This window comes from Etheostoma spectabile, chromosome 21, assembly GCF_008692095.1.
Source record: "Etheostoma spectabile isolate EspeVRDwgs_2016 chromosome 21, UIUC_Espe_1.0, whole genome shotgun sequence".
NCBI classification, from domain to species: domain Eukaryota; kingdom Metazoa; phylum Chordata; class Actinopteri; order Perciformes; family Percidae; genus Etheostoma; species Etheostoma spectabile.
The window spans coordinates 20,746,132-20,755,696 of record NC_045753.1 but is presented as its reverse complement, the minus strand read 5'-3'; the positions used below and the strand labels follow the sequence as shown (position 1 = coordinate 20,755,696).

General features: G+C 41.7%; 2 protein-coding genes across 20 annotated transcripts in view; one reads left to right on the top strand and one right to left on the bottom strand.

Moving 5' to 3' along the window:
- Nucleotides 1-6,748, top strand: part of LOC116671057 (testicular acid phosphatase homolog) — a 9,049-nt gene extending 2,301 nt beyond the window's left edge. For both annotated transcript variants that reach the window (XM_032501961.1, XM_032501960.1), the window contains exons 4-12: nt 694-780; nt 1,852-2,007; nt 2,266-2,364; nt 3,985-4,080; nt 4,470-4,602; nt 4,891-4,973; nt 5,067-5,173; nt 5,430-5,611; nt 6,426-6,748. In XM_032501961.1, the coding sequence (XP_032357852.1) occupies nt 694-780; nt 1,852-2,007; nt 2,266-2,364; nt 3,985-4,080; nt 4,470-4,602; nt 4,891-4,973; nt 5,067-5,173; nt 5,430-5,611; nt 6,426-6,535 (1,053 nt within the window). In that variant the 3' untranslated portion in view covers nt 6,536-6,748. The remainder of the gene's footprint in view (nt 1-693; nt 781-1,851; nt 2,008-2,265; nt 2,365-3,984; nt 4,081-4,469; nt 4,603-4,890; nt 4,974-5,066; nt 5,174-5,429; nt 5,612-6,425) is intronic.
- Nucleotides 6,740-9,565, bottom strand: part of mybpc2b (myosin binding protein Cb) — a 22,660-nt gene continuing 19,834 nt past the window's right edge. For all 18 annotated transcript variants that reach the window (XM_032501959.1, XM_032501941.1, XM_032501944.1 and 15 more), the window contains 6 exons: nt 8,471-8,666; nt 8,162-8,301; nt 7,829-7,988; nt 7,600-7,736; nt 7,176-7,362; nt 6,740-6,875 (listed from right to left, as the gene is read on the bottom strand). In XM_032501959.1, coding sequence (XP_032357850.1) covers nt 6,850-6,875; nt 7,176-7,362; nt 7,600-7,736; nt 7,829-7,988; nt 8,162-8,301; nt 8,471-8,666 — 846 coding nt within the window. In that variant the 3' untranslated portion in view covers nt 6,740-6,849. The remainder of the gene's footprint in view (nt 6,876-7,175; nt 7,363-7,599; nt 7,737-7,828; nt 7,989-8,161; nt 8,302-8,470; nt 8,667-9,565) is intronic.

Here is a 9,565-nt window from a genome sequence, read left to right as displayed (position 1 = left end):
TGTGTGTGTGTGTGTGTGTGTGTGTGTGTGCGTGCGTGTGTGCGTGCATGTTATCATTAACATTTTGTCAAGCAAGTTTGTCAAAAAACTAAACAAAGAGCTTTAAGGTGTATACATTGTATGAAATCCATCAATCTCACACAGGGTCATGGGGGGCTGGAGTACAGCGGTCCTGAGGTGCAAAACACAACAACATTACAGAAAACAACAAAAAACAACAGCAAAACCCCAAAAATTAAAACTCTAATTAAATTTGTTTTTCTTATGTTTTGTATTTTCTAAATTGATGTTGTGTTTTGTACCTCAGGACCAAAGTACTGGAGGCTAAAGGAAAACCTACTGACGTAGCACAAGAAGTCTGAGCTCGTTTTGTTTCTCTATATAGTGCAGTAGCTTCAGATATGGTGTAAAAATATTGTTCACTTATGTTGTGTGCAACATAGAATCACTCTTGAGATGGAAGAAAAGCGCCTTGTAGACTTTTCATTACAGTATATTCCTTTCCTACTGTGACATTGTTCTGGTCTCTGGCAATTAGCCGGTTTACAGTGAATAAATCATTTATGGCTCTAGGAGGCCCTGTAGTGTGTGTTAATTTATGTAAATGAGTTGAATTGGACCTCAAATCTGCCAAATATACCGCAAAAGGTCATCTTCGACAAAGATTAACAGTGATGGCAATTTTCCTTTCAGCTGGGCATGAAACAACAGTTTGAGCTGGGTGGCTTTCTAAGGAGGCGTTATGGCAACTTTCTCAGTGAGGACTACGACAACAAAGAGGTAGGTGTTTTTATGGATGCAGACATGTATGTGCAGACACGAACGTATGTGTGTGAATTTCTGTTTTTTCTTGACGTCCTCCCCTGTGAACCTGTGTGCTTCAGTGTCACCCAACGCTGTTGCCATGCGTGCCCTCGGCCCAATCATGTGCCAGCCACAGTCTGTATTAGCTGTAACAACATACACTACGTTAATGAGCATGAATCACACTGGTGACATAACTGCCGTGGCCTTGCAATTTGCTGTAACATGAGGGGTAATTTGGTCTCTGCGCTCCTTGTACAGTACAGTTGGCAGAATATATGTTGGGCTGCACGCTCAGCAAACTGTCATGATGATCTGATTTTCACTTTCTTTTGCTGTCTGTTTTCTTTACACTCGCTGTCTTCCTTTTTTTTTTTTTTTTACCTCGCTCTGTATTACCCCCCTTTCTCTCACCATCCTTGCATTTAGTCCTCTTTTCCCTCGCATAAATAACACACAATTACTACAAAAATAACAGCTTTTCTTAGTACCTGTCATTGGCATTTTGTCGCCCAAGTCTATGTCAACTTGTTCTGTACCTTTCAACCACCCTGCCATGTCTGTTTTAATTTGACAAAAAAAAGGGGGGGGGGAGCATTCTCGGCATCACAGGAACATCCAACCATATCAGCGTGATTTACTGTGTGCAAAGACCTGACACGGGGTGATGGAGAGATATAGACGAGCGAAGGCTGATGTCAAAAAAGATCACAGTAAAACGGATCTTGCCCCCCCTCCCTCTCTCATCCATTTGGATCTCTTCTCACTCCCCTCCTCTTCTTGTTAAGGGAATACCTCAGTTGACTTGGGAGAAATACAGCACACTCATGATACACTGCTGCGTTGCTAAGTGCATTCATTTTTGCGTCTTTATTTTAAAAACTATCTACTTTCCAAATGTAATTCTTTTTCAGTTTCCAAGTGCATTTCCAACTTCTATAAAATAGGAAGCCTGATTGTTTAATTTGGAAGAATACAGTAGGAATCTGTGCCAGAGTACAAATATGGATGCACTTTAACACCATGTTCCCACCATGTTTCCAACAGTTATATGTGAGGAGCACTGACTACGACCGCACTCTGATGAGTGCCCAGGCCTGCCTTGCTGGGATGTTCCCCCCATCCAGACGCCTGCCTCCCATCATGCCCCAGTTACTGTGGCGGCCCATTCCAGTACACACCATCCCCAGGGCCCAGGACAAGGTGGGCTGCTGAGCCACATCAATATTTCCTTTCACACGGAAGCCACACACAGCCAAATAGAAACTTGTACAAGTTAATATGAGTCTTTCTTGCTCTGTGTTGCTGTCTGTGTTCACCTCAGCTGTGAATCTGCTGTGCTGAAATTCCCTTCTGTTTTAAATTGTGAAATGAATATATAATTGTACCCAGAAGACTTGCAGTACCTGCAGTTAATGTGCATTATTTCCACTTATGTGCGGTCTTTTTCGATTTCTCAAGCTGTTGAAGTCTCCAGGCAAAGACTGTCCAAGGTTCAGAGCACTGATGACGGAGACCTTTGAAAGCGAGCACTACCAGACGTTCCTGAGGGCTCACCAGGTAAGACAAACCACAGAAGAAGACAGTCATCTAAGTACACTCATCCTCAGTGTCTGTTTAATGACGTGAACGTTCTACTCACAGCTCGGTTTGTGTTAAACATCACTTTTCCGTGAGTCATGTGCCTGTCAAACACTAAAAACTTGTTTGTAACTCTGTTGTTTTTTTATCATTAAAATTATCTAATCAGAACTCCTGTGAATAATAATCCATTTTTTCTCACCTCAGCTACTTCTTTTCTTCTTATCCGAGCCTTGATTTGTAAACACTGTGAAATGCACATTTGTGTGCAAAACAGTGAAATATACAGTATATTTCGCAGTTGCTGGTGCCGCCGTTATCAGCACCTCCAGTGGACGTGTTAGTTATGCTGTAGACATCATGTCCTCTCAGTGATTTTCTCAGGCACTGTGACTACAGTGCCTTGAAAAAGCAGCACAGTGCAAATTCTCTCACATTCTCAGTGAAGCTAATTAACGGTTGGATTGAATTAGATTAAGAATTACAATAAAAAGGTTTTAATTAAACTGAGTCCCATGTGCTGCCTACTAAGGTGGTGCTTGAGATCAGGACAGGGCCTCCTGCGTTGAATTTTTACACCCTCTGCTGGAGGCAAGATGGTGCCATTTTTCACTGTTGTTTGACCAAAGGCTGAAGCGAACAACAATCACTGAATCACTAAAGAATGCAAATCTGTACCATTAACCAACCAATGTTTGTTTAGTTATCTTATTAGCAAATCTGCAAAAACAACCCAAAAAGTGTTTAATACCTATGTAAAGGGTAATTTGCATTTTATTCAAATATTTGAGAAAGTGGATTTGAATGTTGTGATGGAGCGTAAAAAGCTCCGTACTTAAGTGCAGTTTTGAGATACTTATGAAACAGGGTATCATTCACTTTTTAACTAATTAGCACTGATTGGGAGTGTGTGTGTGTGTGTGTTTGTGGGGGAGGGCAGGCGTATCTGAGTGTGCCTTGACTCTGTGGTCTACACACATCAAACACTGCTGGCTCTCATTTCTTCTGTGTTTCTCTGTGTGCAGGTACACATGTGAGGTACAAGTCGATATCTAAATATGCAAAAAGTGTGGCTTCCCTTTTTTCTGTTTTTTTTTTGTTGCTTTGCCCTCTAAACAGCAGAGTCAGTTATTCTGCTAGAATCTCTTGCAAAGCAAATGTTGTCTGATTACATTTCCATTCTCCTAGACTCATATGTGAATGCCAAACAGTCTCAACACTGTAAAGTAGGAGCCAAGGTTTACCTACATAGGCCACGCTGTGGTACGTTCTTGCTGATACTGGTTTGTCAAATCTAGAATCTGTAGGACCACTGCAAAGTACCCCAGTGGGTGTGTTATACTTAACTTAAGTATTTTCATTTAATGGTAATTCACACTTACTTACGCTACCAAACTGGGTAAAAGTTGATAAAACTAACTCCACTTTTGGTCATATTCAACAGTAAAATACTACATGTGATTTTAAATGCAGTACCTTTCACTTTTAATGGGTTACTTTTGGTACTGGTACTTTTGTAAAAGGAATGAATAAAGAATCTGAATATGTCTTCCGCCACTGGTTGAATGTAGTGTCCTAACTCTTTTCTTTACATTGCAGTACTTTGTGGAGGGACTTTCTAACCACACTGGCTACCCTGTCTCCAAACTGGTTGGAAAAAAGATATGGAGGGTTTACGACACTCTTACTTGTCAGGTAGACTTTCTTTTTCACACATCTGCCGTTTGCAAATGCTTCAAATACTGATACCAGCTGCAGAGCAGTGAGAATCAAACAAAAAGAATCCGTTTTCGTCAACACATCTGCACAGAGATGGAGAGGGGGCTGGAGCGTGGGGCAAATAATTTGTATACATACAGTGAGACATGAATAGGACAACATATTGAAATGATAATTAAAGCATTATGAGATGGGTGGATTCCAGGCCAGGTTGAATACGTTCATTCACACTTGCAAAATGAGCATCTGTTATCGTCAAACTGGTGCTAAAAATAGCTATTTAAACACTTTTTATTGCAATTCGTGTGTTGTGTAATGTGATTGGTAGCGTGATGCTGGGTGACACAGGTTATTGTCTCGTGCAGAGGATCCATAACTTGACTCTCCCCCGCTGGGCCACCCAAGATGTTCTGGACACCCTGAAGAGAATTGCATCATTTGAGGTCATGTACAGCATCCTCAGTCACAAGCGAAAGGAGAAGGCCAGGCTCTCGGGAGGTGAGGAGTCACATTAGAGGCAATTAAATCAAAACACTCTTGTGAGAGCATTTTTTTATTTTGGTAAAAAAAAATTAGTGTATGTGATGTTGTGGCTGCTGGCTGAGGCGTTGGCTATGCCTCAGACAGTGTATTGTGCTAGACCAGGCTTTCAAAGCATATTGCCACATATGAGCTAATGGGACAAAGCTGATTACAGCGCTAAGATAGGGTGCTCAGTAAGGTCAAAACGATTGGTTTGTGGGAAAAATAATTTGCAATGTTGACAATGAGGTGTTCATTTACCAGGGGTGCTGCTCAATGCTATCCTGAGGAATTTCTCCAGGGCCGTAGAGCAAGGGAGCACTCTGAAATTCATTATGTACTCAGCCGTAAGTTCACCGTTTGGGCACATACACACATTTATAATTTATTACGCAAACTGCTGTTTCACATACTCACCTCCTTGATGTTTCCCATTCCAGCACGACTCTACCCTCATCACCCTGCAGGCAGCTCTGGACGTGTACAACGGCCTTCTCCCTCCTTACGCTGCCTGTCAACTCTTTGAGTTCTACCAGGAGAATGATGGGTAATGACATCCTGCCTGCTCTTTGCATACTTAATTACACCATCTAGGTCAGATGGTAAAAAATCGGATTTTGAGCAATTGCATCCCACTGTTTAGCCGCACCAAACCATTCAATTACATTTTCCTTTTCAATTCGATGGAAATCTGGAAGCCATCTGGGTCTGCAATGGACAAATTAGCACATGATACAATCCTATTTACACAGCACATGTATGTCCTCACATTGTGTTAATGAGATGACACTGTAATTTCACAGTTCCTATTCTCTGGAGCTGTATTACCGCAATGACTCCAGACACGACCCCTACCCCAACCCTGTGCCAGGATGCAACGGGGTGAGCCCCTGCCCTTTGCCCATGCTCACTGAGCTGGTGCGGGACGTGGTGGCAGAACACTCAGAGGCCGAGTGCGGGTTTAACACAAGATTGTCAAGCACAGGTAAAGAAGTAATTTTTTTTTTTTTAATTCTCCTGCTTGCTCTGACTTATATTGCCATACGTATTTTGACATTGTTAATGCTTTGCCTGAATACTTCACTTGCGAACACATGTATACCGGTACAATACACTTGCACACGCTGTATATCCATACCCCCATGTGTATGAATACACATTCTTATATACACAAGTATGCATGCATGAGAATGTGTATGAGTATGAGGGTATATAAGTGAGAGTATGTACTGTATATGTGTGCTCATTATGTGCAGTATGTGTGTGCATGATGTAGGAGGTTGGTTCAAACAAACCTGTGACTTTCACCCAGGTATGGAAGTCCCAGGTTTGGAATGGTATGGAAAAATATGTAACAAACATATGTAACTTAGTAACTTACTAAGCACACACACACACACACACACACACACACACATGCACGCACGCACGCACGCACACACCTACTAAGTACGCACATGCATAAATGCTCACACTCATATAGCCTCATACTCGTACACATTCTCACGGTATGCATGCATTCATGTGTATGTATGTACTGTATGTATACATGTATAAGCACATGAGTATGCATGTATGTGCAAGTGCATAGTACCAGTATATGTGTATACCCAAGTCAAGTATTCAATTTAGGCCTAAGCGGCTTCTCATACTTCGCTGCAATATGATTATTCCTTTATTCACTTTAGGGACCAGTGTGGGGATTTTCAGCACAGACTGTCTGATTTAAAAATATCAAGCCTTTTGGAAATCTTCCAAATACATTCTAGGTACCTAAACAGGATTTCTGCCTCCCACAGGTGTCATAACAGCTCTTGCAGTGGCTGTGGGTGTCCTGGCAGTGGCACTGTTGTTCAGCATAGGCGTGGCAATCCACAGGAGGAGAGCACACTATTCCAGGGAGGTGTAGTGTGGACAACTGTCACAGATGTGCCAAATATACAGAAAGGTGCTTCTCTAATAATATGTGTAATGTATTTTAATATACTGATTATGTGTGTGGAGAGGCTTGTGAGCTTCACTTCTATAAATGCTGTTAGTGTGACTAAAAACTATAAATGAAAAGTACGTTTACTAACTTAAACAGAACATAAATTTGAAATAAATCGTTATGTATAGCAGGCATAGCTACATTTTATTTTATTCACTCTGTGACAGTGTATTCTAAATACTGACATTCACAGTTTGGTTCACATGATTTCACATTCTTTGCTGTTCGGTTTCTCACTTCTTCTCCGGGTCTGCGGCAACTGTGGGATAACAGGACAGATGATGAGAGTTAGATTTTGTTGAAATAAGCCTGAATTGAATGGCAAGTATATTGTTGCATATCCACATTCTGTTGAAGCTGTCATCGTAAAAACACAGTCAGCTTTTAGATTTGAGAGTGCGTCACATAATCAAAACTAACCACCTAATCTTCTGTATTCCAAACAACAAAATAAACTCATCCTGCACTCAAATTACCAACGCTCCCCCCCTTCCTCCTTTATCTCTCCCCTCCCATCTGCCTCCAGCCCTGCAGCCCCTCTCATCCCCTCTGTTCTTACCTCGGATGTCCAGCTTGCACTCCACTTCGTCTTGGCCCAGATCATTGACAGCCATGCAGGAGTATTTTCCTGAGTCAAAGGTTCCTGGCTTGCGGATATTAAGGGTCAGCACTCCCTGGTTGTTCTGCATCAAGAACTTGGGATCCTGACCGATGATCATCCTGTTCTTCATCCAAACGATCTTAGGCTGTGATATGGAAAAAGTCAAGTTATTTAATAATCAAGTGCAACATTTAATTGTTAGATTACAGAAAGTTTTTCTTTTTGCGCAATGTTATATTATATGAGAGGCTACTGCTGGTAGATCTGCATACATGTCTCTCTAACAGCACACTTCAGACCTTTTTTTTGCTCATGAGAACTGGCAGTGTCAGACGCCTCCTGTGACTCACACTTCGTAGCCTATTTTAAAATGCATGTTTACCTTGGGGAAGCCTCTAACGGCACAGCTGATGGCGGTGCTGTAACCGGCCACGGCACATCTGTCAATCAGGGGCTGAGTAAACTTGGGCACGCAGGACATATCTTTCTCCTTGTAGGGGTTTACTTTGATCTCCAGGCCTGTGGAGAATGGTGGGAGGGTGAGGACGATTGTATAAAATACAGTTCCACTACAAACGAACACATACTGTACTATACACACGTGCACACACCTTTCTTGGCGATGACAGCCGTGTTCTTGCTTACACGCGCCTCCTCGCTCAGACCGCAGATGTTTTCACTGAAGACACGGAACATGTATTCATTGCCCATGATCAGATCTGAAGCTGTGCAGTTTGTCCTTCTGTTGTGGTCATAAACAGTGAACCATTCCTGTAGAGAGAAAAATGGGATATTGTTAAAATTCAAGTGAGCATATAGTAAAAGTGTCTGACACTGTATTCGCAGCATCATTGTTGAGCTGCAGGCCCTACTGTACATGCAGCAGACTGCAGGGATGATTTACTGTAGGTTTGAAATGCTACCCCCTCCACCTCCTTTCTCACCTTGGTCTTTAAGTCTGCCTTCTGGATGGTGTATCCAGTGATTTCACTGTTGCCATCGTCCTTGGGGGGGGCCCACTCCAGTGCTGCATTGAAGCCCCAGACCTCTGTCACCTTCACGTTCAGAGGAGGGCCAGGTTTATCTGAATGGATTAAATGTCAGTGCCTTTCAGTTGTGTTGAATTTCAGATGTGTTTCTCTTCAAAGAAATGAATAGTTGTCACGGAAATGCAGACACTGATGGATAAAGTAACAACATTTTAGCACAAGTAGAAATGGATGTCCCCAGTTGCAGAGACCTGACAACCTTACCAACAATCCTGATGACGACGGTTGCTCTGTCCTCCATGTTCTCAATCTTTAGCACCAGCTCATATGTTCCAGAGTGCTCTCTCTCTGCACTCCGGATAAAAAGGATGGTGTCCACGTTTGAGTTACGGACACTGACCATTTGGGGGTCAAGGGGTTGACCATCCTTGTACCAGGTCGCAACAGGGCGAGGCTTACCCTATAAGACACAGAAATGAGCCATTTTTTTTAGGATAAAAGGAAATTTGCTTGTAATCCTTTTTGAAGGGATGTGACATTTACTATTCCAAAATGATTAATGGCACAAAATAAAAAAAGTCTTTTGACCCTCTGAACCCTAAGGCCATTTTTGCAGTTCATTGTCCGTCTGGATTTGTTTTATAAAAAAGCTTGTAAAACATCAACCCTGTTGTCTACAGTCAAGATATGACCATCATTTTTTTTCAGGACAAACTGGGTCATTAGGATATTTGGGTTGCAGTGAGGTCATTTGAATGTTAAAAATGGTTGTAGGACCTTAAAGACAAATAAATAAATAAAACGGAACATGAATCTGCCAGAAAAGTATTGATATCACAGACAGCGCAGTAAAACCTAAGCCATTTTCCTCTCTAAAACACTTCTCCTATGTCTTGGGAGTCACACTGTGAATAAATAATCATTATAACTTATACAGTTGACAAAATACATACATTTTTTCAAAGAAAGTCCAGACGCTTTTGACCTCATGACATTTACTTATGCCAATAATCAACATAACAATGACATATGTATTGATATAACATCCACAGCAATGCTACACAAGCAGTTGTGTGTCTAAAACAGTTCTTCTATAAGCAAAAATAAACATAATAAACATTATAACTCATATAAAGCACATACTATTTACATTTCTTCAAAAAAGGCCCAAATATATGCCCAAGCTCAAACCAGTGGGGCCATTTCCTCTATAAAATTTCTCATGGATATCTATCTTGTTCCTCTATAACATCTTTGATCGCACACTAGACTAGTGTGACCACAGTGTGACCGTGAAGATTGACCTCTTTATGACTCATTACTCTTTGGGTGACGTTGTCTCCCATATATGGGCAGGCT